Source organism: Tetrao urogallus, assembly GCF_951394365.1.
Source record: "Tetrao urogallus genome assembly, chromosome: 5".
In the NCBI taxonomy this organism is placed as follows: Eukaryota; Metazoa; Chordata; class Aves; order Galliformes; family Phasianidae; genus Tetrao; species Tetrao urogallus.
Window position 1 is genome coordinate 40,038,530 of NC_136818.1, and position 26,183 is coordinate 40,064,712.

Below are 26,183 nucleotides of genomic sequence, written 5' to 3' on the forward strand. Positions count from 1 at the left end.
TTTGCTGCCTTTGTACTTCTGGCGTTGTCTTAGTTAAAAATCTCCTCGTGGTGAAGGAGTGGCGGCGGGCTTTCCCCGAGGCTGTGCCGCACCGTGCGGGGGCCGCCGTTCTGCCCCCCCCCCGCCTTTCCGCCCGCGGCTCCGGGAGCGCTGCGCTCGCTTTGCGTCCCGGCCCGCCCGCGGCGGCTCTCCGGCGGCAGTTTGTGTTTCCCGCGGTGCCGCGTGCTGGCGGGCACTGAGCGCGTTTTTTTTCTTTTTTTTTTTTTTTTCTTCTTTTGTTTGCGTGTGTTTCAAAGCTCGCAGCTGCGCTCTGTTCTCGTAGGTTGCGGTTCCAGAAGCTAGGCGCCGGGAGCTTTGCCTTTCGCCATGGCTCAGTTCGGAGGACAGAAGAACCCTCCGTGGGCCACTCAGTTTACAGCCACCGCCGTGTCCCAGCCAGGTCAGTGACTGCACGGCATCTGCGCCGGGCTCCCACGGGCGCGCAGCCCTGAGAGGTGGCAGTGTTCTTTATAAACGGCTCATGTTGGCAGCTTCCCACACCGTACAGATGCTTAAATATATTGACTTAATATCAGTTGCTCTGTGAGGGGAGATGAGTAAAATCGCAGATGGATTTCTATTGATTCACAGGATTAGTAAACAAGGTATCGAGTTATTCATATCCAGTGGTGTGTAAATCACACCGCGCTGCTCCATGTTAAGTAATGTCAGCCCCAGTAAGGCACTGCTGTTCTTGAAGTGCTGCCAGAGTTTCATTTCCAGGGCAGCCTAAATTGGTGCTTACAAAGTAATTCATCTTATTAATACTGAAGGCATGCTTTGTACAGTGAAGATGTCCCTGAAGTTTGCTACTTGGTGGGGAGCAGCTGTATATATGTGTGTGTGTGCCTGTATACCTATATATATTTAACACCAACCTAGAACCCAGAGACATCGCCCTGCTGGTATCGGGGTGTTTTTGCTTTACCTGAGAGGCCTCTTTGGTTGCAGCACGGTATTTTTGAAAACTTAACAAGCTATATTTTGTTTTCACGTTGTTTTATAGTGCTGAGGATTTTGAGCCAGAAATGTGAAGCTTGCTGTGTGGTGAACTTCAGGGCTGCTTTTTTTCTTCTATACAAACTTTCCTTAATATTACAAGTTTCCTGATGTGAATAGTAGTTATAATGGTTTAAAAAAAAAAAAAGATGTGTAACATCTTCGAGGACTCCGGATAAAGAATTGTCTGTTTCTTGTTTCATTATCCCTGGAGTCTTACTCCTGTTTGATGTGAAGCAACGTGCCATCCCTACCTGGTCAGGGTTTGATTTCTGAGCACAAGCTGGGGACGCATACCTGTGATTTACAGGAGCTGTGTGCCTGGACAGACAAACCAACAACTCTCTCTTGACTCTGCTTTCCCTAACTTACTCTATCTCCAGTTTTTCCTTTGGGTGCAACTCCAGCCTGAAGGCATACCCTAAGGACACTGCCTCCCTCACCTATGACCTCAGCTGCATGCAGTCCCAGGTTACCCCTGTGCAGCCCTTTGCCTCTGCTGTTGCTGTGCCCCACCAGCTGGCTGCATGCAGTTTTCCTCATTTCTCTGAATAACTCATGCTTCCCTCATTCAAGTGGTGCCACTCCTCTGAGAAGTTGCTTACCAATGGGCAAGGGCAGCTGTAGTAAGCATGGGAGAGACCAATGTTGCCATTGGTTGTAGTGTCTGACTTAGTGCCACCTTGGAGCAATTGAAGGACAGCAGCCTCGGGGCTGGGGCCTTCTCAGCAGCCAGCACATCAGGGAGGTGGATACAAGGCTGGCCTGAGGGCTGGCTCCATGCTTCTGTGGAGGGAAGGCCACACAAATCTGGAGAGAGTAGCTAGCAGCCATCTTACATCTCCCAAGGTAAGAACCAGAAGGGGCACTGGGCAGACAGTGGGTGGAGCGTGGGCACTGGAGGCACAGCCTGACTTCTGATCCCTAGTCCTGGGCCTGCAGCTCTACCTTTGGTTAGTCTGCTTCTCAGCCTCCTTCAATTAAACGAAGTGCAGAATTTAATTGGGATAGGACCATCAGTTGCTGCTGTGTGAGATGTTTCAACAGTTAAATGAGGACAGGGAATCTCCAGGGATTTTCAGCTGTTCATCTAATCCAGGAGCACCTGATGCTAACATAGCAGCCTCTGAAGACTAATGTTTAACTGTAATTCTGCCATCTTCTTGCAGCGTTTCCACTGTCCTTCATGATCGCTTGAAAGCATTTACCTCCTTACATCGCTCTCTGTGGTCCCTTCCTGTTCCTGCTGCTATATGCAGTTGGCACGTCTGTGTCCTCTGTCATTCTTGTCTTTATTACTAATTCCAGTCACTGAGATACTGCCACCCTGCTCCGTTTGTAGTGCTCATGTACACAGAGTTTCCTTCTTTATTGGCTGTCCTGATTTGTAACAGGGAGTGCAAGAAATCTTTCTGAAAAACATGTGCTCCTTGGCCTGCTGAGAGCTGAAGCACTTCAGCTCTGAGCTGCAGTTGAGCAGCCCCCATTCCTGCAGCTTTCACACGGAGGTGTGCCTGCCTGTCTGTTGGGCTGCTCTGCTGATCGGGGGTGCTGACTGGCACGTGGTGCTTCTCACCTGCAGCTGAGCTCAAGAAGTTGTGCAGGCTGGCTTGAGTAAATCTTTATGTTCATGAACAGACTGAAAAAGAAATACCAATATTTTGTAAAAGCTGTTAAACAGATTTATGAATGGCAGCTGTTTTTATTGGAGTGTTGGGCTCTTTCTCCAAAGCATCAGCGTGCTTGCATATTGAGGAAAGAAATCCTGATTTTCATAATGCAAGCTGTGTGATGTGGAGCTTTTCCTAAATTTTGGTCACAAATGGCGCCTGATTATATTGCAAAATCAATTTGATTGTTGCAAAAAGATAATTTCAGGAGGATTTTTTTTTCTCTTGCTGACTTTAATAGTGTGTTGGCCATTTCTGGTGAAGAAGTCACTATACTAGTTTGGACTTAATTATTAAAGTACATCACTCTAAGGTACTTGTAGGGTTACATACCATGTAATGAAGTGTTCCTGGGATTGTTCTGGGACAATTATTTACTAATTGCTGTCTGTGCCTCTGGTGTTAGAAGACAGGTAATTCCAGAGGCCAGTAAATGCCTGGTGAGGAGAGACTCTGACGAGCCACGTTGGTGAAGTTGTTGTCTAGTGGAATGGTTTTGTGCATTGCATAACTGAAAACAGAATGAAGTCCCTGCTATGCTGCTTCAGAATAGTTAAAGCGTAGATTGTAGCTATTGCAGAAACTTGAAAGGTAGGAAATTAAAAATGTGAAATTTCTAAATAAAACAAAGTGCTTGTTCTAAGTACTTCTGATTCGTGTGATGATGCATGAATTCCTCAGATACCTTCCTGCTCTCTCAGTGTGTTTTGTTGGTGGAACGGTGCTTAGCATGTGCTATCTTCAGGATTGAGATGTCCCCCTTGTGTTTTGGAACCTGTTTTTGTGCAGCTGTGGTCCCAGGGAAGTCCTGGCTGATGAGTGTTGTCTTCATTGCTGTATCGAGACCTAATGCAACAGTTGTGCCCTGTTGCTGGTGGCTGCTATAAGATGACTAAGAGAAGTGTCGGTGAAGGACAAGTGTGTGGTGGGAAGTCACATTTGCTGTCAATTCTGAGAGGCATCCAGAGCCCTGGGTAGGCAGGCTGCTTATTTACTGTAACACATAGATCTATGTCACTTACCGCTGGAATTGAGAAGCAAGAGGAACTGTTAAATATTGCTTTAAAAAAAAAATTAAAATTTGTTTGTAACAGTAGAAATTTCTGTGAGATAGAAGGATGTTTGAGCTGCAGCCTAGGACTCAGATTTGGCCACAGGTGATTTAGAATAAACTTCAGAGTGAATGATGGTAGCTAGCGTAGTCAAAAGATTCAAAGTTAGTAGCATTAAGTGAACTCGTGCTAATAGGAATTTTTGTTCAGCATTTGGAAGTGAAAGAATAATGCATTTGGCGGTTTGTTTGTTTTTGTCCTGAATGAGCCAGCAAAGTAATATTAGACAAGAAAAGTGGAAGTTATTCCAGGATAACATCAGCAGAGCATTTTGATTAGATCTAGGGTCTGTTTAAGGTGTGTTATATAAGACATTGGCGAGAGTGTGCTTCTGGGTGGTCAGGAACTCGGGTTGTAATTGGAACTGGCAGAGGGAGAAGCAGCAGTAGGTGTGAGGATGGAGGCAGTGCTGGGCCCGTCCTGGCAGGAGACCCACATTTGGTTTACTTGGCTTCTGAAGCCAAGTGAATGTTGGAATTTTCCAGGGGGAAAGTGGCATCGTATTGGAAATACTGCTATTCTGCTGTACTGTAGAATGGTTGATTTCACTGTTAAAATAGCTTTACTTCCTGGAATACTTATGTGAAATATTTGATATAAATCATAGCGGTGATCATTATTTTCATGGTTCTTAATGGATTTCTTACAGATTTCATTCCAAAATTGTAAGATGCTTAATGTCATCAACTTGTTTTCCAAGTATTTTTACCCTCCTGCAGAGAACAGTGTAGAAGAGGGGATTGCCTCATTCAGAATTTGTTATGCTGATTACAGCGCCTGTGTATTTTCTGTTGGTCACTAAGCACAAAGCATCTTACTGCATCTGTGGGTCAGAAGTGACAGCTTCGTTTGGGGTCAGGAACAGTGTGGAGTGTGACTCCGCAGAAAGAATGCAGTGTATGTGCTCTTAATATTGTGTCTTTAGTAGCCCTGTTCACCTTGAATGTTCTGAAGGTGGCTGGCTGACCCATTTTTGCTGGCAGCATGCTTCTGTGCCGAGCTTCTCTTTAGTTCCGTTGAAGCACGTGAACCACTGATAGCTTGCTTAAATGATATTTGATCACGCAGTTGAACGTAGCTTGCTTGACAAACTCGTGCTGTAGGTGGAGCAGGTTTCCAGATGGGTTTGCATTTCTTTACTGAGATTTGCATTCTACGGTGTTTTCTGTACCTAGGAGTTCCTTAAATAAAACATAATCGTTGGAAGAGACAAACCACGTGGATAGCTGCTGCTTATGATTTACTTCATATTCCACAGTGAATTAAAAGCTGATGTGACAATAAAATTATTACTTTTTTCCTTCTGTACGGTGTGGATTTGTGCAGCACAGACAGGAGACAGCGTGGCTGGCTCCCTTTATGCGTGAGGAGTGATGAAGCTCCCTGTTGTTACAGAGCTGCTCACTCTCTACCAGCCCCTACAGCTATGAAATTCAGCTTGTTCTGGGACAAAGACAGCACTGAGTGAAGCCAAGCCTTGTGCATTTGCGGAGCACATGTTCTATAAACCTCACCCCAGAGCTGCTGCTACAGTAAGGAGACGGTTGCTACAGTAAGGTGGTTGGACTGGATGATCTTATAGTTCGTTTCCAACCTTGTGATTCTATGATTCTGTGATTTCTCGCACCCTCAGAATGAAATGCTAATTGATGTGCAGAAGAGAGCAACAATCCTTACTACGCTCATCCAAAGCCTGAAACACGCTGCATCTTTTCTTGAATGCATGTGTTGGGAGCAGGCGAGAGACGGGGCTGACAGTTACTATAGTCGTGCAGTCATATGCAACTTAAGAGAAAAGGAAATTCAAGTCTCCGTGCCTCTGCTGTATTGTACTATTTGTAAATACATTTAGTAAAAGAGAGTGTGTGGCGTGATCCCTTATGCTGTTTTTTTTCCCAAGTGGGATTATGTACTTCAGGAGCTTGACTGAGGAGTAAAGCATCATGTGCCGCGTCTAATACAACTGCGAGAAAGTGAATCTGTTTAAAGCCACTCCTGGTGCTGATGTGTGCCTTCTCCTTTCAGCTGCTCTTGGTGTGCAGCAGCCGTCGCTGCTTGGAGCCTCTCCTACAATATACACCCAGCAGACGGCGCTGGCCGCGGCAGGGCTGACTACGCAAACGCCAGCCAACTACCAGCTAACTCAGACGGCTGCTTTGCAGCAGCAGGCGGCAGCTGCAGCAGCTGCCTTACAGCAGGTAAAGAACAGAGCGTTTGCGGTTGTTGTTAGGAACTTAGAAATATAAAACACTGGCTTTGTGAAGCAGAAGTATGTGTAAGGAAAGAAAATGGGGAAATATTTACCTTTGTTTTGTAGACTTTAAAACAAACAAACAAACAAAACCAGTAGGATCGTAGGTGTGCAGCTATTGACAGATGGATCAATTGGGGAAGGTGGGAATTTTGGCTGTGGAGGTGCTGACTGTTGGCTATGGAATGCAGTCTAGGAAAAGGAGTTCTGCCACACCTAAGCTGAATATCTCCAATTGCAAATATCCCCAGTAACCATATGTAACTTGATGTCATTTTTCATGATTTCGTGCAGATTCTCCTGTATGTGCTAATGTAAAGCTTTGGCTGAGAAGTCCAGTCAAAATCCAGTCTAAAGATGAAGAATATTTGTTATAAAAGTAGTACATATTGATACTATTTCTATATTCTATTGTTACATTTGAATAGTTTTTATCTCAAACATGTCTAGAAGTTAATTGGATTTGATATTTTGGGCCTAATAATACTTCCTGTTCATGAAATATTTTGCTTTTATCTGTTTCAGCAATATTCACAGCCTCAGCAGACTCTCTATAGTGTACAGCAACAGGTTTGTCTGATTCTTACTGTGTACATCACAAACTTGAAAAATAATGTTGGTTGTGTGTATTGTAGGAGTTGTCTACAAAAACATCCTCACGTGGGAAGTTATTAAAGTAATTAACATTTTGTGTAGTGAAAGAGAGCTTGAAGTTTACAAACTTGGAGAGATATATCCAGAACGGAAGCCTGCCTACCTTAATGCAAAAAGAAAATAAAACATACATAGTATTCCATATGTACACAATTCCTTCTAAACTTTGCTCTAATCAGGGCCATGTATTTTAACTGCTGGAAAGATGCTGTCCAAAAAAAGTTCCCTTTTACATATTTCATGGTCTTTGAATTTACAGGACTTTGAAAAAGACTAAAAGGACATGGGGATTACAGGCCTAAGCTTCTCCAGCTGCCAAAACTTTTTTATATATTCCTGTTAACTTTCAGTTACAAGGAAACGTCTGCTTACTTAATAAATCTGAATTGCACAGTGTTACAATTAACCAAGTGAACACAATTTTATGAATATGCAATCTGCTTAAATGACCGAACCCCCAAAGTTTTAGTGACTCAGATTAAGCAAAAACTGCTCTTACTTGTAAAGAGGAGGTGAAATTGTACAGTTTCCTTAAGCATATAAAATTAATTTATAACTTTATTTATTTTAAGTTGCAGCAACCTCAGCAGACCATTTTAACTCAGGTTAGTTTGGTTTTATTGTTTGGTCTTCACCCCCAAACACAGATAATGCAAGAGCACAAATTTCTGACTTCCTGAGCATTTCAATCTGTAAAATGAACTAATATGAGCGGCCATCTTATTGGTATAGATTTATTTTATCCAGATGTTAAAATATGCATAGCCTTGGTTTCAAAAGTTTAATGGCAACTGCTTTTCCTTCATATTGAAGGAAATGTATGTTGAATGCTTTTTTTTTTTTCTGAACTTCAAGTATTCAGTTGTTTTGCAGTAACGGGGAAAGTCCTTTAAAGAGGAATTTAACTTTGTGCTGACCTTATTGCAGTATGAATACTAGAGGTCTACAGAGAGTCTTGCTGAGCTTGAGAAGGTTGAACATACAACCATTTTAACACTTGCATTGGTTCTAGTACTGTTTACATTTAACATAATCATTCTTAGAAAAAAAAAAAATGAGGTAAAAATAGTTTACTTAATTTCAGTCTTCTACTGTGTTTTAATAAGAAGACAAGCACTTAAATTTGTTGGGCTAGGGAAGGGCTCTGTTAGCCTCAGCCTTTAACCAACTCGGAATAAGTAGTTGGGGTACAACTGGGGAGTGATCTGTAAGCATGTTTTAATAGCAGAGTTAGCATTTCTCTCTCTTCAACCCACTGTATGGGTTACTTACAAACGATAGTGAAGTCTTCATTTTTTTCTAGACAATGTTAATATTTTAAGAAAGTTGACTTTTCTAAAGAATAAAGCCAGACTCCATTCAAAGTCGAAAGATCGTTATCTTCAAAAATAAAAAAAATAAAGACTTCCACCTTCTGAAAATCTCTGTTCAGAATAGTTGCTCTAGAGATTTCATAAGCATTTCTCTACATTGGTTAAAAACTTCCTTGTAGATGTATCATCTGGTTAGGTGATTCATAGTTTTGTTTATTTTGCTTGCAGCCAGCTGTTGCACTGCCTACCAGTCTTAGCCTATCTACTCCTCAACCAGCAGCCCAGATAACAGTTTCTTACCCAGCGCCCCGCTCAAGTCAGCAGCAAACGCAACCGCAAAAGCAGCGCGTCTTCACTGGGGTTGTTACTAAACTGCATGATACATTTGGTTTTGTGGATGAAGATGTCTTTTTTCAACTTAGGTAAGGTGCAAACACTTATCTGCTGATGTGTTCCGTGCTGCCCTTGCTAGAGAAAAGGTTTATGTTACTGCATTACAATTCTGTGACTCAACTCACAATGTCTGCAGTTAGCTTTTCTCAGTCAGCACCGAGTCAGATGCTGAGTTAGTAGACAGTAGATCTGAGTTCCTTACGTGAATTTTTGAGTTTTCTTAATGCAGAATCCGAAGTTAAGAGATGCAGAAGATAGTGAGCTCCTTATAATATGAAATTGCAGAATTTGTGGGTGATTAAATGCATATATTTTGCTATCTGCCTATCTTAATACAGTATAGTTGAGGAATTTGTGTTAGAGCCAAGGACAGGTAAAACATTTTTTCTCATACTCCAAACTGAGTGTACCTTGTACCTTTCTTCCTTTAAGCCTTCTTTGTGAACTTTCATCTGCTTTCCCCAACTTCAAACATAACTTATAAATGTAAAAATAGTTTCTGTAGCTAAATAAGACTCACAATATGCTTATTGCAATATTTGCAGTGCTGTTAAAGGAAAGACACCTCAGGTGGGTGACAGAGTTTTAGTGGAAGCTACTTACAATCCTAATATGCCGTTCAAATGGAATGCACAAAGGATCCAGACGCTTCCAAATCAGGTAGGAGGGTTGTCCAGTGTATCTTTTACTGACCTCTTCTGGTTTAAGCGCCTTCACAACTCATTTTCTTTTCTGCTATTAGAACCAGACACAGGCTCAACCATTACTCAAGACACCTCCTGCAGTTCTTCAGCCCATTGCGCAGCAGACAGCGTTCGGTGTTCAGGCACAGCCTCAGCCTCAGTCCTTGCTGCAGGCGCAGATATCGGCAGCTTCAATCACACCTCTGCTTCAGACACAGCCTCAGCCATTGCTGCAGCAGCCACAGCAAAAAGGTGCTCCTTCAGCATGCAAAGCTTGTTCTAGTTCTTACTGTGCTTAGTGTGATTTTTTTTTTTGTCAGCGCAAAGTCTGAAGTAACAGTTGAAGTAATGTGGAAAGAATTCCACAGAAGGACAGGTTCATAATTTTTCAGTTAGAATATGCATCTTTTTGCAACTATATGCATGGCACGTTGCCTCCACTACTAGCTCAAGAGTCACCTGGTTAGTGACATTCCTACAGACTCTTGTCATTCCTACTAAGATGTCATAATCTGAAAGCAAATTTGGTGTAGTTTTTGTTCTGATACTTTAGCAGACAACGGGGAGAGTTGAAAATTGTAGTAGTGTTGTAGTTCTTCAGCACCATTCGGAATGTTCAGCAAAGTCAGGTTTTGCATAATGATGTTCTAAAACTGTTATTTCTATATTAGTGTTTTATTCATTTCAGTCAGCCAAATTGACACTTATGAAAATAAAAATTACTGAATATGGCAGATCTGAAACAAAGTCTGTTATCATTTGATCTCTGGGTGACTGACAAATCAGTAATAGAATTGATGATAAGACAATCAAGGCATTGTCATCCTACCTACAAGAAAAGCAAGGAGAGGGCATCGTCTAAGCAGAACTGTTTTGGATAAGTGCTTATTACAGTCTAATTGGTCCCGGTTGTTCATCAGTGTTTATTTGTTCTATTTATAATCAGTTAAGTGTGTATTGTATTGAGCCAGCAGAATTGTATGTTTGGGAATTGATATGCCAGGATAATCAGATGATACAGGAGTAATTTTTACGAGAAGCTAGTTGCTATTCATAGGTAAAAAAACATGATAAATAGGTTGTAGGTTTTCTTTATTTTTTTGAGTATGTGATATACCCGTCTTAAAAGCATTACTTTTCTAAGAGAAGGTTTAGGTATATAGTAGTTACCCTAGTAAATGCTTAGATTTGTATTAACTTTTGTGTTAAAAATATACTTTTAAAGCAGTTTTGCTTCTTGAAATAAATTCTAGAGGCTAAATTTGTATCAGTGAAGAAAAGCAAAGGTCTATAGAGTTTCTTGGTGGGAACGATGTTAATCAATAGATCAGTTTGACTCTAGAGATGTTTTAGAAAACATACATGCACACAAAGAAAACAACAGTGAAGTGGCAGTGTTTTTAGGGACTTACGCAGTTGTCCTCTGCTAGGTACTGATTCTGTACGTTTTTGTTCCAGGTGGTTTGTTACAGCCCCCTGTCCGTCTAGTTTCACAGCCTCAACCGGCTCGGAGATTGGACCCACCATCCAGATTTTCCGGGAGGAATGACAGAGGAGGAGATCCTATGCCAAACCGAAAAGATGACAGGAGGTGTGCTGGTGACAGATCTTTGTAGCCTGCTCTGATTATAATCTAGTCTAAGAAAGCTGAGCTGCTTTCTCTAGGCTGGGACAGTGATATGCACAACCGTTTGTAGCACTAGATAACTGATAACATTAGTTAAATGTAACTCAGTGAAGAGTTCTTACCTGTTTGAAATAAAATAATTGGATTTATCAGTCTCTTTTGTAAAGAAATTCCTCATCGTTTTTTTTTTTTCCGCAAATTCTCCTTTCCTTTTTGTGAGTCGTCCCTGAGAAATCTAGCTTCCTTTGTGGTAGAAAGCTTTTTGTGTTACACACATGCTTTGCATGTTGCTAGCATGTATGCATTTTCTTTTAAAGCCGTGAGAGAGATCGGGAGAGGCGTCGATCTCGGGAAAGATCCCCGCAGAGAAAACGCTCCAGAGAGAGATCGCCTCGACGAGAGAGGGAGAGGTCGCCCCGAAGACCGCGACGTGTTGTTCCTCGTTACACGGTTCAGTTTTCTAAGTTTTCATTGGACTGGTATGTTTATAACACCAGATTTTCACTTAAAGATCTCATTTTAATAGTGGGTACAAATTACCGTGGGAAGTGTCAGCAAGTGTATTTAGCGGGCGTTATGATCCTGACTTCAAAATAGCATCCAGTACTTCATGGCTGAGAATCGTAAGTGAAATGTTCTGGGCTCTCTGTTAACCTTTTGGTGTTAGTGCAAAATGGATTTATAACCTTATTGTTTAACGAGTATTCCCTAGTTTGTAGACACCTTTATTAGAGGAATGTTTAATAGTTGTTTTTTAATACCTGACTCATTAGATATATTACTCTTTAACGTGTCTCCAATTAAGAGGTATATTTATACTTATAATTATGTGCTTTTCTTAACACTTTTTATTGCTGTACCTTTCAAATACTGTTGTGTGTTTCAGCCGCAGCTGTGATATGATGGAGTTGAGGAGGCGTTACCAGAACTTGTATATCCCAAGTGATTTCTTCGATGCTCAATTTACATGGGTGGATGCTTTCCCAATGTCTAGACCATTTCAACTGGGAAACTACTGTAACTTCTATGTAATGCATAGAGAAGTAGACCCTATAGATAAAAATGCTGCTGTCCTCGATCCACCTGATGCTGATCATCTCTACAGTGCTAAGGTTTGTACAGTTGCTGGTGTTACAACTGCTCCTTTGATTTTTTTTTTTCTTTTTTTTTTTTTTTCTTTTTTTTTTTTTTTTTTTGCCAGTAGGGTAAGAAAATATATATATAATTGAACTGGTTTTTTTTTATTTGAGCAAAATACAGTATTTAAAACCTTTTAGTGATCAGCTAGTAGATTGAACTTGAATTATGATGGAAATTAATTGGTCTTTCTGCTACTAGAGCTGTCCTAAATCTTGTTTTTAAGGAGATACTTTTGTATTCTCTGCACCCAGGAAACAAAGCTGCAGGATCTTTGAATACATCTCTTAGGCAGTTTTTATCTGAACAGTTCCTAAAACCCTTTCCTGTGATAGCTCTTCAATTAAAATAAGTCTGAAATTTGTGAATCAATTAGGTTTAGAAACAAAACTGTATTTATTTTAGAAAGTCTTAGTGTACTGTTTTTAAAAAAAAAAAAAAAAAAAGGAAGCCTTGACTAAAACATCAGGTGTACTGTTTTTTTTTTTTTTTCCATTCTACCTATGCAACTCCTTCAGAAAGTTGAGCCTTAAAATACAATCTTTAAATGAGAAAGCAGCTTTCTGTTTCATAATATTAAGCTATTTAGGTTATTAAGAAAGCTTGTTAGATTTGGCGGGGCCAGTGGGATTGCTAAGAAGGTGCAGATGAATGTCAGCCAGCTCTTGGGATTGCAACAAAATGGGAGAAGTCTGTTACTTAAACTAGGAATGTACCCAGTACTTCTTAATATAAGCTATTTGGCTTATAGTGGAAATGTGAAGAACAGCAGTCTGCATGTTGCTTTATATGCTTTCAGTTGATTTTTTTAAGATCACGTGGCATGCATATGGAATAGTGAGGGACTGAGAGAGGACATTTTAAGCTCAAGTTCTGTGATTTCTATTTACTTTATCCTGATATTTTGTGATATTAAGGAAAGCATAGGTGTGTATGGGTACACAAGTTCTGGTCATTGTTTACCAGTTATATTGGGAGACCTTCACAAGACTGACCTGATTTACACAACAGGTGATGTTGATGGCTAGCCCTAGTATGGAGGACCTCTATCACAAGTCCTGTGCTCTGGCGGAAGATCCCCAAGAACTTCGTGATGGATTTCAGCATCCTGCTAGACTTGTAAAGGTAAATATGCCAGATACTCTTGGCAATGAAGGTTGGTTATGCCAAAAAGGGAAGAGTTTGTAAGCAGCTAAATGACTTCATTTCCACCAAAAGATCTAGTTCGGATATTACTTCTTTTTCCAATTTAATGGAGTTTTATCTTCGTTCCTTTCATACTTAGTGTTTTCTTCAACTCACTCAACATAGGTGTTTGGAGAAACCTATTTGCATTATTAACTTCATTAGCCTTTTTTACAAGTGTTTAAACCTTTTTAAGATCTCAGCTGTGACAAGAATACAAATGAAGCAGTAGTTCAGTACCTATTGTAGTGAAACTTAACAATTGTTAAACTGAACAACCTGTAGGTGCTATAATATTTCAAGACAACATATTTGTTGTTTTTCATTTAAACTCCATCCTAGAACCAGTGGGAATATTGAGTTTGCAGATACAATGCTCTTGTGATCTTATCTTTTGTAGCGGTGCTTTATCACTTCTGAGCAGGTACATCTGTAAATATGTGCATCAGAATTAAGACACCATTTAAATTACTATGTGTTTGTTTTCTGTGTTAGGAAGGTTTTAATTGCAGAGGAACAAGCCTCTACCGATAAGGAAACTTGATGGAAAGTCTTGCAAACAAGAATGAGTGATGATGTTTTAAACCTATTCCATTTCTGAAATAGTCTGTGGAAAAAAATAACTGAACTCTTTCTTGACTGACTTTCATTTTCAGATTTCAAAATAATCTGAGAGTTTGCTCGTGGATTTCAGTGTGTGTGCTATGAAATATTCTTTACGCTTTGGGAAGATGACTTTTTATCCCTAGCAGGGGAACATTCAGAAGACTCTTTCTGTCTAGTTTTTAGTGGGTATGAAAGGCAAAGATGAAGCTATGGCTATTGGAGGACACTGGTCCCCATCACTAGATGGACCTGATCCAGAGAAGGACCCTTCGGTGCTGATAAAGACGGCTATTCGTTGTTGCAAGGCTCTTACAGGGATTGACTTAAGTGTGTGCACACAATGGTAAGTACTGTACTGCAAAGTAAAGTAGAAGTATTTTCTGTTACGAGCAAATAAAAAAATAATAATTAAAGGAAAAAAAAAAGAAGACGGGAAAACTTCTTTTTTCCTTGCCAGCTGCTGTTGGTAGTGCAGGTAAACTACTCAAAGGGTGTTCTGTTTCCGTAATAAGTTTGATTGGTGCTTACTTTGCTGAATAATGTATTAAGGACTCATTAAAGATTCTGAATTTATTCTGACTTGTTATGCTGTAATTTTTAATGAATGTGTGTTGAAAATATTTTTCATTTTGTACATAGCTGAAGAAGATCGCCAAGAGAACTTCATTTCATTGTTCTTTTGTAAATACTTAGCTGTTGGTTATATAGCCATATTTTCTCTTGATGAGTTTATTTGTCCCGCGTTAACGTAACTTTATTAATATCACAAAAATGTCTGTTGTGTGCTAAATTTCATGTACTTCAGTGCCTCTTATTTGCACGTTAAACCTGTGTATACTAAATAAGTAGTATGAAACAGGATTTTGGCAGTTGTCTTCCTTTCCAATTGCGATGCATCTTTACAAACATGCCGAAAGAGAAAATATGGCTTCCATAATTTTTTTCTTTAGACAAACTTCAAGGTCTTGCAGCAAAATTTCTTTACTTGATGTGCTACAAGTGATCTAGGCTCTTTAAAATGTATTGTAGAATTTTTTTTCCAACATGCTTCTTCCCTTGCAACAGGTACCGTTTTGCAGAGATTCGCTACCATCGCCCTGAGGAGACGCACAAGGGGCGTACAGTTCCAGCTCATGTGGAGACAGTGGTTTTATTTTTCCCGGATGTTTGGCATTGCCTTCCCACCCGCTCAGAGTGGGAAACCCTCTCCCGAGGATACAAGCAGCAGCTGGTCGAGAAGCTTCAGGGTGAACGCAAGGAGGCTGATGGAGAACAGGCACTGAACGCTAATCCCTTTTTCTATTTCTGCTTCTCACAGGCACAGGAACACAGGCACAAAATGCACATCACATACTACACAACATACATACATAGGAAGAACATAACTGGTAACAATGACTGGTAAACCAGCTTTCAGCAGTGTAGTGAATGGTGGTTTTTATTTTTATTTCAGCTAGTTTACTAACTTTAACTGTGTATGCCGATATCACAAATGGAATTAAATTGTGCTTACGATGCGCAGAACAATTTTTATCGTAGAAGTAGTTGCTGGAATCTGGGACCAGTTGTTGAGTGAGATGCAGTTCATGAATAGCTGTCTTCAAACATTTTGCCATTTTCTAAAATTCCTAAATTCTCTCCTGTGGCCAGTTCTAATTGTGATATTTGAAACTCAACAGACACTAGTCTGAAACATCTGAATTTCAGGCCACGTGGCTGATCAGCATCTTGGATTAAGGGAAGGTCTGACTGAACAAAGAGTAACTTTGGGGATTTAAAACCTGGGGGAAGATCACACACTGTGCGGTTAATGGAGACCGGCAGTGTCTGTGTAACCCCGATATTCTTTGTGGTGTTGCTTATCACCCTTTTGTGTTCCACAGATCTGGCTTGTATTGGCTGAGTGGCACTGTGATCATTTATGAAGTGGTAGAATGTGTGTGTGAACTTGTCTAAACAATAACTTTAGGAGAAGACTGTCTGAAACAGTTGTGACCTTGCACAGATCAGCAACAGAATTTTAAAAATTACTGAAATACTTTCAAGCTTTCTGAAGGATAAATTTAAAATTTTGTTTGTCAGGATGAAGAGGAAAAGGATGATGGGGAAGCAAAAGAGATCTCCACACCTACACACTGGTCTAAACTGGATCCAAAAACGATGAAGGTAACTACATTTCTAAACTTGATTCCATCATGCATTTTCTTTTCTAAAGCAGAATCTGAAATACAGCTGTCGTTCCCTTAACCAAGGAGAAAAATTTAGTAGTGTTTTTTGTTCCTTGCATAAGTATTACATTTGGGATCACAGTGTAAAGAATGAGACTATTTGAGTAGGTGATTATGGGTAATTGAAGCTTTTGTGACTTCTGAACTTTGTGTAATTAAAGCTTGTGCATATGTTGCAGTTTAACTGGAAAATGAAAGTTCTGCGTTAATCTGGTCATCTCTATTCGCATTTAAAATGTGGAGCCTAAAATAGTTCAGTGTTAGTTTAAAAAGGCAATAATGAGATGCAAATGTATGTCAGGAGACATAATAAAAAGTTTCCACAAAGGAGATAATAGCCTTAAACTACCAAATCTTTCCCTGCCTCTATGAAACCCTTAAAAAAGGGGTCTTTAAGGAGCAAATGATTATAAACGTAATAATTTGTATCGGTACATACTGGTGCTACTCAGTAGAGATTTAAAAAAATACACTTGACTTTTCAGTGATGTTGATTTTTACTTCACCTTTTCTGCTAATCACGTGTTTTGCGATGTCACTGGTTGATACCACTTACAGAGCTTTTATTTACCAGGTAAATGACCTTCGCAAAGAATTAGAAAGTCGAACTCTTAGCTCTAAAGGACTGAAATCTCAGTTGATAGCTCGACTGACAAAGCAACTGAAAGTAGAGGAGCAAAAAGAAGAGCAAAAGGAGCTAGAGAAGTCTGAGAAAGAAGAGGAAGAGGAGGAGGATAGGAAATCTGAAGATGACAAAGAGGTTAGGTTTTGGATATATTTGGTTTAAGTCTTATTAAATATACATAAATACATAAAAATATAGATATAAATTGGTTTAAATATATAAGTATAAAAAGTACAGGACTATGCCTTATTTTATAGTTCTCAGATGGCTGTGCTGGGAACTCTTGCTGTAATTTGAGATGCTAAATTAGATTGAAATTTTGGCAAGCTTCAATTCTTGTGTCAGCAAAGTCAGCAGAAATATGCAGCTGCCCTAAAGGTGACTGAATTAATGTCAGACAATAAAAATAAGAGGAAAAAACTCCAAACTTGCCCAGAAATGCTCATTTGCAAACGTGTGAATGCATTTAACAAGATCTTAAATTCTTAAACCTATCTGGAAAGTAGCTGCTTAGTTCTATTTGTATTTATTGATGTTCAGGCTATAGGGAGTTACTGTGGAAATGTTTATTTCAGTCTGTAAAAGGTTATAGTATCTCAAACAGTCCACTTCTTTCACATGGCTCTCGTTTTGGTTGTTTTTTCTGTATCATCAAACTTCATTTTTCACTTTTGGATAAACACCCCATGCAGTGAAGTTTCTCAGTGTTGTAGCTGATAGTTTCAGTACTGCTAAATTTGTTTTTATATTTCTTGAGGGTGAGCAAGATCTGTGCAATAATGCCAAAGTCCAGCCACATCAAAAGGGCATAAATGCATGGAAAACATTGTATTACTTGCTTTTAAACCTGCATTTTTGTGTATTTTTACCTGCTAACTAGTATGGGATAATTTGGAATTTTGGACATCTGTGTAAACCTTTTCCTTGTCAACGGAGCAGAGGCTATGTTATGTGCTTACTAATTCTTTCAGCTGCTGCCTTCTTCCACAGTTTGGATGAGCTGAACAGTCTTGGGGATCCCTTGTGATATCTTCCTTCTATGATTAGGAGCAGGAAGATTTAATTGTTTGTCTTTAGGAGAGCAAAAGCTTTGCCATGACTTCTGTATACTTGTAAGACTTCAATGCTCTTGCCTTGGCAATCAATAAGCTGTTTGGTATTTTACCTTTAACCTTTATTTAATTTTGCACTAAGGGTGTCTCTGTAAACTCTGTTTCCCATACTCAAAATTTGAGTTTAAAATTTTCTGCTAGTTGTTGAAGCAGTGCTGGATAACTTTGGTAAATTATCAAATAAACTTTAGTCTTCCTATGTGAGAAGTAAGATACGGCGAGATTTCCCTGTGCTGCTCAGAATAAATGAAATGCTCTTACAGATCTCTGACTCCTTTGCTGATTTACCTACCATTTTTTGAAGTAAATTAGTTCTGTTCCTTCCAGTATTGAGTGAACATGCTGCACCTAGCACCACAAAATAGTTGGAAGATGCTCATTGCTTTGAGGTTAAAACAACATGGCATGTCCTGCTTTGTATTGCTCAAGTTTCCAGTCTTCACTCTTAGGCTTGTGTTGGCAATGGATGTGGAATACATTCTGTGGGTACTGGTGTAATTTCTGTTATCTATCGGTTATCTGCCTTACATTTAGCAGTCTTAGGCTTTCCTTCTCTTTCTTCAAAGCAGTGAGTCCTAAAATCTAACATAGATAGAAGCTGCAACTTTGGGAATATGCTTTGTGTTATTCTTTGCCTCTTCAGGAAGAGGAAAGAAAACGTCAGGAAGAAATGGAACGTCAGCGACGAGAGAGACGGTACATCTTGCCTGATGAACCAGCCATCATTGTGCATCCTAACTGGGCAGCAAAGAGTGGGAAGTTTGACTGTAGTATAATGTCACTCAGTGTTCTTCTGGACTATAGGTTGGAGGATAATAAAGAACATTCCTTTGAGGTAATTTAGCTGTGCTAGTATATTAAAGCAACCTTTTATTGAGCTATGCATTGTGATGTTGTGTTGAAGGAAAGAAATGCTGCCTAGCAAGTGCACGTGTGTTTATAGTTATTTATTCTTTCTTTTTAATTCTGTGGTAATCGTGGTTTTCTTAAATTTATGATAGCATGATAAAGTAAAGCTTAATGTAAAATTAATTTTGTTGTGCAAGACCTAGAAAAAGCAATCCAGTATTTGGTAGCAGATTTATAATAGCAATGTAATCAGGTGTAATATCCGGAAGGAACAGAGATTATAATTTTTACAGCTAGTGTAGGTCCTAAACTACTGTGATACAGGAGAGAAATACAAAGTTCTTTAAGGTTTGCATGTGCAAAACAGATGGTAAGAAGTATCAAATGCATGAAACTCTGACATGGTGAAAATTAAGATAGCACCTTGTTACTTTTTTTAATCAGAAGTGTAAAAATATTCAATATGCGCATTGAAACTTTGTCAATTCTCATTCTTTATGTGCAGGTTTCATTGTTTGCAGAACTCTTCAATGAAATGCTTCAGAGGGATTTTGGTGTCAGAATTTATAAAGCACTGATTTCCCTCCCAGAGAGGGAGGACAAAAAAGACAAAAAAAGCAAAAAAGATGAACGAAAAGAAAAAAAGGAAGAAAAAGAAGAAGAAAATGATGAACCAAAACCTAAGAGAAGAAAATCTGGAGATGATAAAGATAAAAAGGAAGATAAAGATGAAAAGAAGGTCTGTATTAGCTTATATTTGAAGTACTATCCTGTCTGGTTCCATATTAAACTGTTACTTGAATTTCATTTTGTTGTTGCGTTCTCAAACTTGGTTTTTATAGTGTTAGTTCATTGATCTGACTCGTTAATCTGTTTAAGTTTCATTCAGTCATTCTGAAGTTTTACAGATTTATTTGAGGATTATTTTAAACATCTCTCCCTCTCTCCCCTCATTTACCTTTACCGCTTAGATTTGAGTGTGTGTGGTTTTAAGTGACTAAACACAAGCATACTCAAATTTAGAATGAGTGCTAGGGTGATGTGTTAAGCTTTGCTGTTTTTCAGTTCTGATGGGATTAATTTTTAGGAACTTCTGTTACAGAAGGAAGAGAAAAGGAAAGATGATTCCAAAGATGAAGAAGAAACTGAAGATGACAATAATCAAGAAGAATATGATCCAATGGAGGCGGAAGAAGCTGAAGATGAAGATGAAGGTATTTGGGAATTTTTTGGCTTCCGGATTTTCTTTCCAGATGGAAAATGCACTGAAACTAGAAATCTGGAAGTGCATTATTGCACTAATTCTATTTCAGTAATTCTGACCAGTGCTGCTTAACATGAGCCCTTCTGCTAGCGTTTTATTAACATAGCTTAAATAAATCTGTAGCTGTGGTATGTGGTAAGGCGTGCATATAGAAGTGGTTTTATTTTTTTCAGAATGCAGACCACTCGCAACTCCCATTGAAGTCAGTAGGAGATGTGAGTATTCAGCACCTCTGAAAAACCAAGCCACTTTGAAGTGCATAACTTCATATTCATCAGCTGTAAAATGTCATCCTGTTTTTATTAGACTGGAATGTAGTGTGGGACATGTTTTATGAACCTGCAAGGAGTTGATTTCTTTTTGAGTGGAGTTAGGCTTGCCTGAAGAAGTGGGAAAAAGGACTGGGGAATGTTTCTGTCTGCACGAGCAGCAGGTAGCCCTCTTTCCCACCTCAGAGATTCAGGAAGATGTAAGGCATGCTGTGTGCTTTTTGGTTTGTACTTTTCAGGTGGAGGAAGGTGCCAAAACAGGGTTTTCACCAGAGACATAGGTTTGAACTTGCTTACATATTGCAGTCTCAGTGTTTTCTAGCGAGTGTTTTCAGTTATATTTTTTTAGCAAAAAATATTGCACCAACCTGGATCTCTTATATCTCTTATTTTTCCAAAATGACTCCTCATTGCTTGTAGTCTGACCCCTGAGCACATGCCCTGGAATCTTCTGTACAAGCACTGCAACTTCCCATTATCTGCCCTTGTGCCATTCTCAGTGAGAGTTGGTGAGACCTGATCCAACTTCCCATGGAGGTGCAGAAGAAAGCTTGTAGTTGCTAGAAACGTATTGGCAAAATTAGAAAAATATTTGCATATGTAGGTTTTTCAAAGTTTTCCTCACAAGAAAGGTGAGCAGTTTCATAAAGAAATCTGCCATGTGATTCTGTGACAAAAAAAACTTGCGAGGTACGGAGCTGCATGCCCTGATACGTCCCTGTAGCTGTCACATTCCTCTTTCTTCTAGATTTAGTTTCACAGTGCTGTCTTACCTTTTAAAAACAAATAAACAGAGCCACTGCATTTGGTGCTTCATATCTAGCAAGCAGTGCAGTCCGTAACATTGAGACTCTCAAGTTCAGGATCAAGTACACCAGTCATACCTCAGTCAGTCACGAGTACAAACATGTTTTTAATACACAGTTGTTACCGTTTTTATAATGTAACCTAAAATACTGAAGAGTAAACAACACTGATTTACTTTTTTTTTTTTTTTTTTTTTTTTTTTTTTACCTAATAGGAATATCCATAGCTGAATGTAGACTTTGGCAAACCTCTTTAGGAAGAAGTAATTTTCTGCACACCACTTAAACAGATAGTGATGTTGGCACAACTGATTTTGGTCTGGTTAGCATTTATTTCAGCTCTTCTATCCTGTGTGTGTGATAAGTAAGAATCTACAGGATAAAATAGTCAAATGTTTTAGGTTAAAATAGGGTTAAGATAAGGACAGCATCTACGAGGAGTGATTTAATCATGTCATAGAATGCCTTGGGTTGGAAGGCACCTTAAAGATAATTGAGCCCCAACTCCTGCTGCGGGCTGGCAGGCTGCCCAGGGCCCCATCCATGGCACTGTGTACTTCCAGGGATGATATACCCACAGCACTGGGCAGCAGTGCCAACACCTCATCACCCTCTGAGCGAAGAATCTCTTCCTGACATTTAACATAAACTTGCCATCCTTTAGTTTAAAGCCATTCACCCTTGTCCTGTCACTTTTAGACTGTGTAAGAAGTTGCTCTCCATCCTGCTTGTAAGTTCCCTTCAAGTACTGGAAGGCCACAATGAGTTCTCCCTAATAAATGTCATTTGTTTTTCATTTTGGGGGGGAAATATAATGTTTTCAGATGTTTGAGGGCTTATGTGAGCTTCTTAATGAACATGTATTTTTGAGATAATGCTTATTGAATCATTTACTGTGGGAATGTTGAATTTTCTTTCTGTCTTATAGACCGGGAAGAAGAAGAAATGAATAAACGAGAGGACAGAAGAGAGGGAAATAAGCATTGTAAAGAGAGGTCATCTAAAGATAAAGTAATTAACATCTTTCTTAACTTCATGTAATCAATCTTGTGTAAAGATGTTATAATCAGAGTTTACCTTTGTTTTCATTCTATTTACACTCTTGATTACTTCGTCACTTCTAAAGTGAACTTGTAAAGAGGTGTGACAGCTTGGGGTAAGGTGCCTACAAGATGCTTTAATCTATATATTGAAAATTGTTGGATAAAAGTTCTTGGGGAAAAGAATCTTGCATAAATTTGAACTGCTTTGTCTGAACATGTGAGAGGCAGGTGATTATTTGTGGTTTTCTGTTGCTGCATTCTTACATTAAAAAAAAAAAGTGGCTTTTTTTTTTTTTTAATCTTGCCTCCATAGTTTAAGGTTAAGGAATAGCATAGGTTAGATTTGTTATGCTTGAGTTTTCCTTATAAATGCTAAAATAAAGTGTCCAACCCTTTTATTTTCCCCAATGGAAATTAGGAGATAAAGAACAGAAATAAGGGGGGAAGAACAGATGGTAGAACTGTTTTACCTGTGAGAGCTGTGAATGTTCATTCATTATGTGCTTACAGGGACTTTGTTTTAGAAATGGCTCTTCAATGAAATCTTTGGCTGGGGAAATAAGGATTTTTTTTTTACTGTTTTTTCAAACTTTGAAAATGAATGTCATATGCATGACATATTAGTCTGGACAAAATGAAGCTGGCTGCTAGGTGTTTCTGTTCATTGTGCTGCAAGTCTTCTAAATAATTAAAAGAATAGTCTTCCTAAATAGCTTGCTTATATTGTACTTGAGTTCAGTAGGTAAATATTAGCTGTATTAATCCCTCTTCTCTAAGAAACAATAAAAGGAACATAGTATAATGAACTGGGTAAATATCAGTTATCTGAAACGTGCACTTATTTTTTGGTATAGGATGTGAACATGGTATTTTTGACTTCCTAATGATCCCAGTATGAATTTTCTGCAGGAGAAAGACAAGACACAGATGGTAACTGTTAATAGGGATCTTCTGATGGCTTTTGTTTATTTCGACCAAAGTCACTGTGGGTATCTTCTGGAGAAGGACATGGAGGAGATACTGTACACTCTTGGACTACACCTGTCTCGTGCTCAGGTTTTGCATCTTCTTTTCCTAGCTTGTTTTCATTTCAAACCCCAGTATGTTAAAATTCAAAAAGTTGTGCAGTTTCTTTAGTTAAGTTTTTCAAGTTAAAACACTCTTGTTTAAGTAGCTTAATTTGTGTATTAATCCCATACTTCTTTCCTGTGTTTTAGGTCAAGAAGCTACTTAATAAGGTAGTACTTAGAGAGTCCTGCTTTTACAGAAGACTAACAGATACTTCTAAAGATGAGGAAAACCAAGAAGAATCAGAAGAACTACAAGAAGATATGTTAGGTAATGCCTTTTTATTTTTGAAACTGATTGTTCCTGTGTGAATGTTTTGAGAGTTGTGAGTTGCTTGCTTCCTTATGGTAACTCATTCAGATCTGCAGATCTTGGAAAAGTAAATCTTGGTAGTTTAGCAGTTCCTAAATTTCTGTATTTCTGGCTTCCCTCAGGCCTCGTTGTGTTTACTGGATGAGTCTCAGCGTCCTGGAACAGGAAGGAGGGATAGAAGTTAAAAGTGGGATGTTGATTAACAACATGTAACTCATTCATAGTAGGTCTGCAGTCAGGGGGATCAGTACTGTAGGTAGTAGAACAGAGTGTGTTGTTTTCTGGTTATTTTGTTTGCTTTTAAGACAAATTACTGCAAGGAGGGAAAGAAGAATGGTGTGAAATAAACTTTATTCTTTTTCTCCATGTGGGAAGAGACCACATCATAAAAACTTGTCTGTAATGTTAAAGGCATGACTCTTGAAGTTAGTATGGAACAGTGCTTTTAAACTGATGTAGGAAGTTGGAGGTTGATCACTGGAACTGTGACCAAAAAATGCCAAGGATTATTTATTAATCTTAATCTAATTTAGGAAACAGATTGCTGTTGCCATCACCTACAGTAAAGCAAGAATCAAAAGCTGTAGAAGAAAATGTTGGCCTTATTGTATACAATGGAGCTATGGTGGATGTTGGGAGCCTTTTACAGAAGCTGGAGAAGAGTGAAAGAGTTCGGGCAGAGATAGAACAAAAGCTTCAGCTGCTGGAAGAAAAAACAGGTGTGACATTGCTTTGAAGATGGCACTTACATAAATGCAAGATATGAATTTTTTTTAGTAGATCAACTAATTTGTGATGTAGATTTCTTAGATCTTTGTATATTATTAACTCTCATATTTTCTGAGTTCCAAGTCCTTTGTACTTGCACACCAGTAATAGCTGAAGTACAGTTTGTTGCCATGCTTTGCCATAAGGCTCTGAAGTGTAGTTAGAATTCAATATGATAAATGGTAATCCAATGCAGTCTTCAAGGTTTCTTTCAAAAAATATTTAGGTGTTGGCTTGTAAATGGAATATTAGAGTGCAAAACGTGGTGTTGGAAGTAACTGACTACTTTCTTTTTTTTAAGATGAGGATGAAAAGACCATACTGCAGCTGGAGAATTCTAACAAAAGTCTGACTGCGGAGCTCAAAGAAGTCAAAAAGGACCTTAGCCAGCTGCAAGAGAACTTGAAGATCTCAGATGAGAAAAATTTGCAATTTGAGAGTCAGCTGAATAAGACAATCAAAAACTTAGCTACTGTTATGGATGAAATGCAGAGTGTGCTTAAGCAGGTTCGAATTTTTTTACTTTCATTTTTGATGGTTAAAATTATGTGTTTGAAAAGAAAATATAACCTTCAAAACAAACCCTTTAAAATAAAATTGAAAATTCACGTGAACCCAGAGCAGTGGTGTCTCAGTGAATATTAGAGGCTCAGAGATAATGATTTTTTTTTTAAAAAGAAAACAAGTGCAATGTATAAAATGGTTTCTAAAATGGGAACACAAATTTCTTCTGACTTAAATATGAGAAATTTTATAGATTTCAAACAATCATAATGTTTTCATGATCTGATCTTGTCTTTCTCCAATAATCCAAATCTGCTGTTTCATTTGATAAGTTAAGAGTAATTTTTCAAGGCAGAATGTAGGTATTTTGATGCTCCAGAGCATCTCCATCCTATATGGAAAGTTACTTGCATCATATTCCCTGGAAATGCTGTGGAGACCCTATAAGTAAGGCTGAACAGCTGTAGCTGATGAGGGCAGCTCGGTGGTAAACTGGTACTGTGAGGGTGCTTAGCTACTGCTTCTGTCAGTATAGAAACTTGCCAAATGTTTGACGTTTGTCTCCTCGTGGGATACAAGTAGTGCATCAGATAAGGCACTGTAGCTTATTAAAATGGCTGTAACTTGCAGCAAATTACCATTAGTATTGTTACACAGTGCTGCACCTCACTGTGTGCCCATAGTAGACCCATTGCTCTGCCAGAACTGGCTGCTAAAGGTGCTATGTAATTCTGTACAGTTGGTACAGTTCAATAGCCTTGGTGTCATCCTGCCCAGTACTTCAGAGCTAAGTGGCCTCATGCTTTCAGGCCAAATGAGGTATTCCGTGTTAGAGTTACATGTTACCATAACTTAATGGGTTTGGTCAAAACTGTTTTTGTTTATTCATTAGAAAGAAAAAAATAAAAATAAAGCAAAGCTTCTGGGGGTGGCTGTGTGCTTTTTTTATAGGTAGGTCAGTCAGATTTAATTTGTTCCCTCCATTTTTCAGGAAGATATGAGAAACTTGAATGGGTTATAAGTAAACTTAGTAATATACAGAATTACAAGTTCTTAAGTTGAAACCAAACTGTATCTGTCTCGCACTGCTTTACAGTTAACGTGACAAGTGTTACTTCCAGAACTCACATTGTCTTCTCCCTTTTTTTCTTTTAAAGGATATTGTGAAAAGTGAAGATAAAGATCAGAAATCCAAAGAAAATGGAGCAAGTGTATGATAAAACTGCTGCTGTTTAGAAGAATGGTGTTACATAATGTAATATAAAATCATGATACCAGAATGTATGGGAAGTGATGCATGTTTGATTTTAGTAGTATAAATATCTTAGTTCCAAAAAGATGTATAAAGTTTTATGAAAGTGGATGTCTGCTTCTGGAGATTGCTTGTAATTCTTAGCATTCAATTTGAGACACTCCTTGAGTGAAAATAATTTTGCATTGCAAAATATTTTAGGATGAGCTTTGTTACAGTTTTAGCCCTAATAAAGTTCATCACCATAATACACAGTAGCAAGTATTTAATTACCAAATGTTTTTCATAAAAGTCTAGTGAAATCAAAATTTTCATAATTTATAGAATGCCATTTTTAGGTTTTTATTTTTATTTCAGCCTAATTAGTCTTTTTAAATTCAAATATCAATCACAAAATAGCATGCTGCTTAATTT

At 38.7% G+C, this 26,183-nt stretch overlaps 1 protein-coding gene across 2 annotated transcripts; it reads left to right on the top strand.

Moving 5' to 3' along the window:
- Positions 1-360: 360 nt before the first annotated feature.
- Positions 361-25,734, top strand: CCAR1 (cell division cycle and apoptosis regulator 1; the record flags this gene model as incomplete). Of its 2 annotated transcripts, XM_079536401.1 has the most annotated exons (24): positions 361-439; positions 5,846-6,018; positions 6,597-6,641; positions 7,298-7,330; positions 8,267-8,460; positions 8,977-9,091; positions 9,174-9,366; positions 10,573-10,705; positions 11,059-11,220; positions 11,628-11,853; positions 12,890-13,003; positions 13,846-14,012; positions 14,735-14,945; positions 15,752-15,835; positions 16,472-16,657; positions 18,278-18,469; positions 18,989-19,222; positions 19,586-19,697; positions 21,751-21,833; positions 22,775-22,921; positions 23,083-23,203; positions 23,779-23,964; positions 24,315-24,520; positions 25,675-25,734. In XM_079536401.1, 24 exons carry the CDS (start codon positions 367-369, stop codon positions 25,732-25,734), a joined length of 3,450 nt encoding a protein of 1,149 aa, XP_079392527.1. The 2 variants fall into 2 exon arrangements, with proteins under 2 accessions (XP_079392527.1, XP_079392526.1); XM_079536400.1 differs by lacking the exon at positions 6,597-6,641 and having other exon boundaries at positions 367-439.
- Between the last annotated feature and the right edge of the window lie 449 nt (positions 25,735-26,183).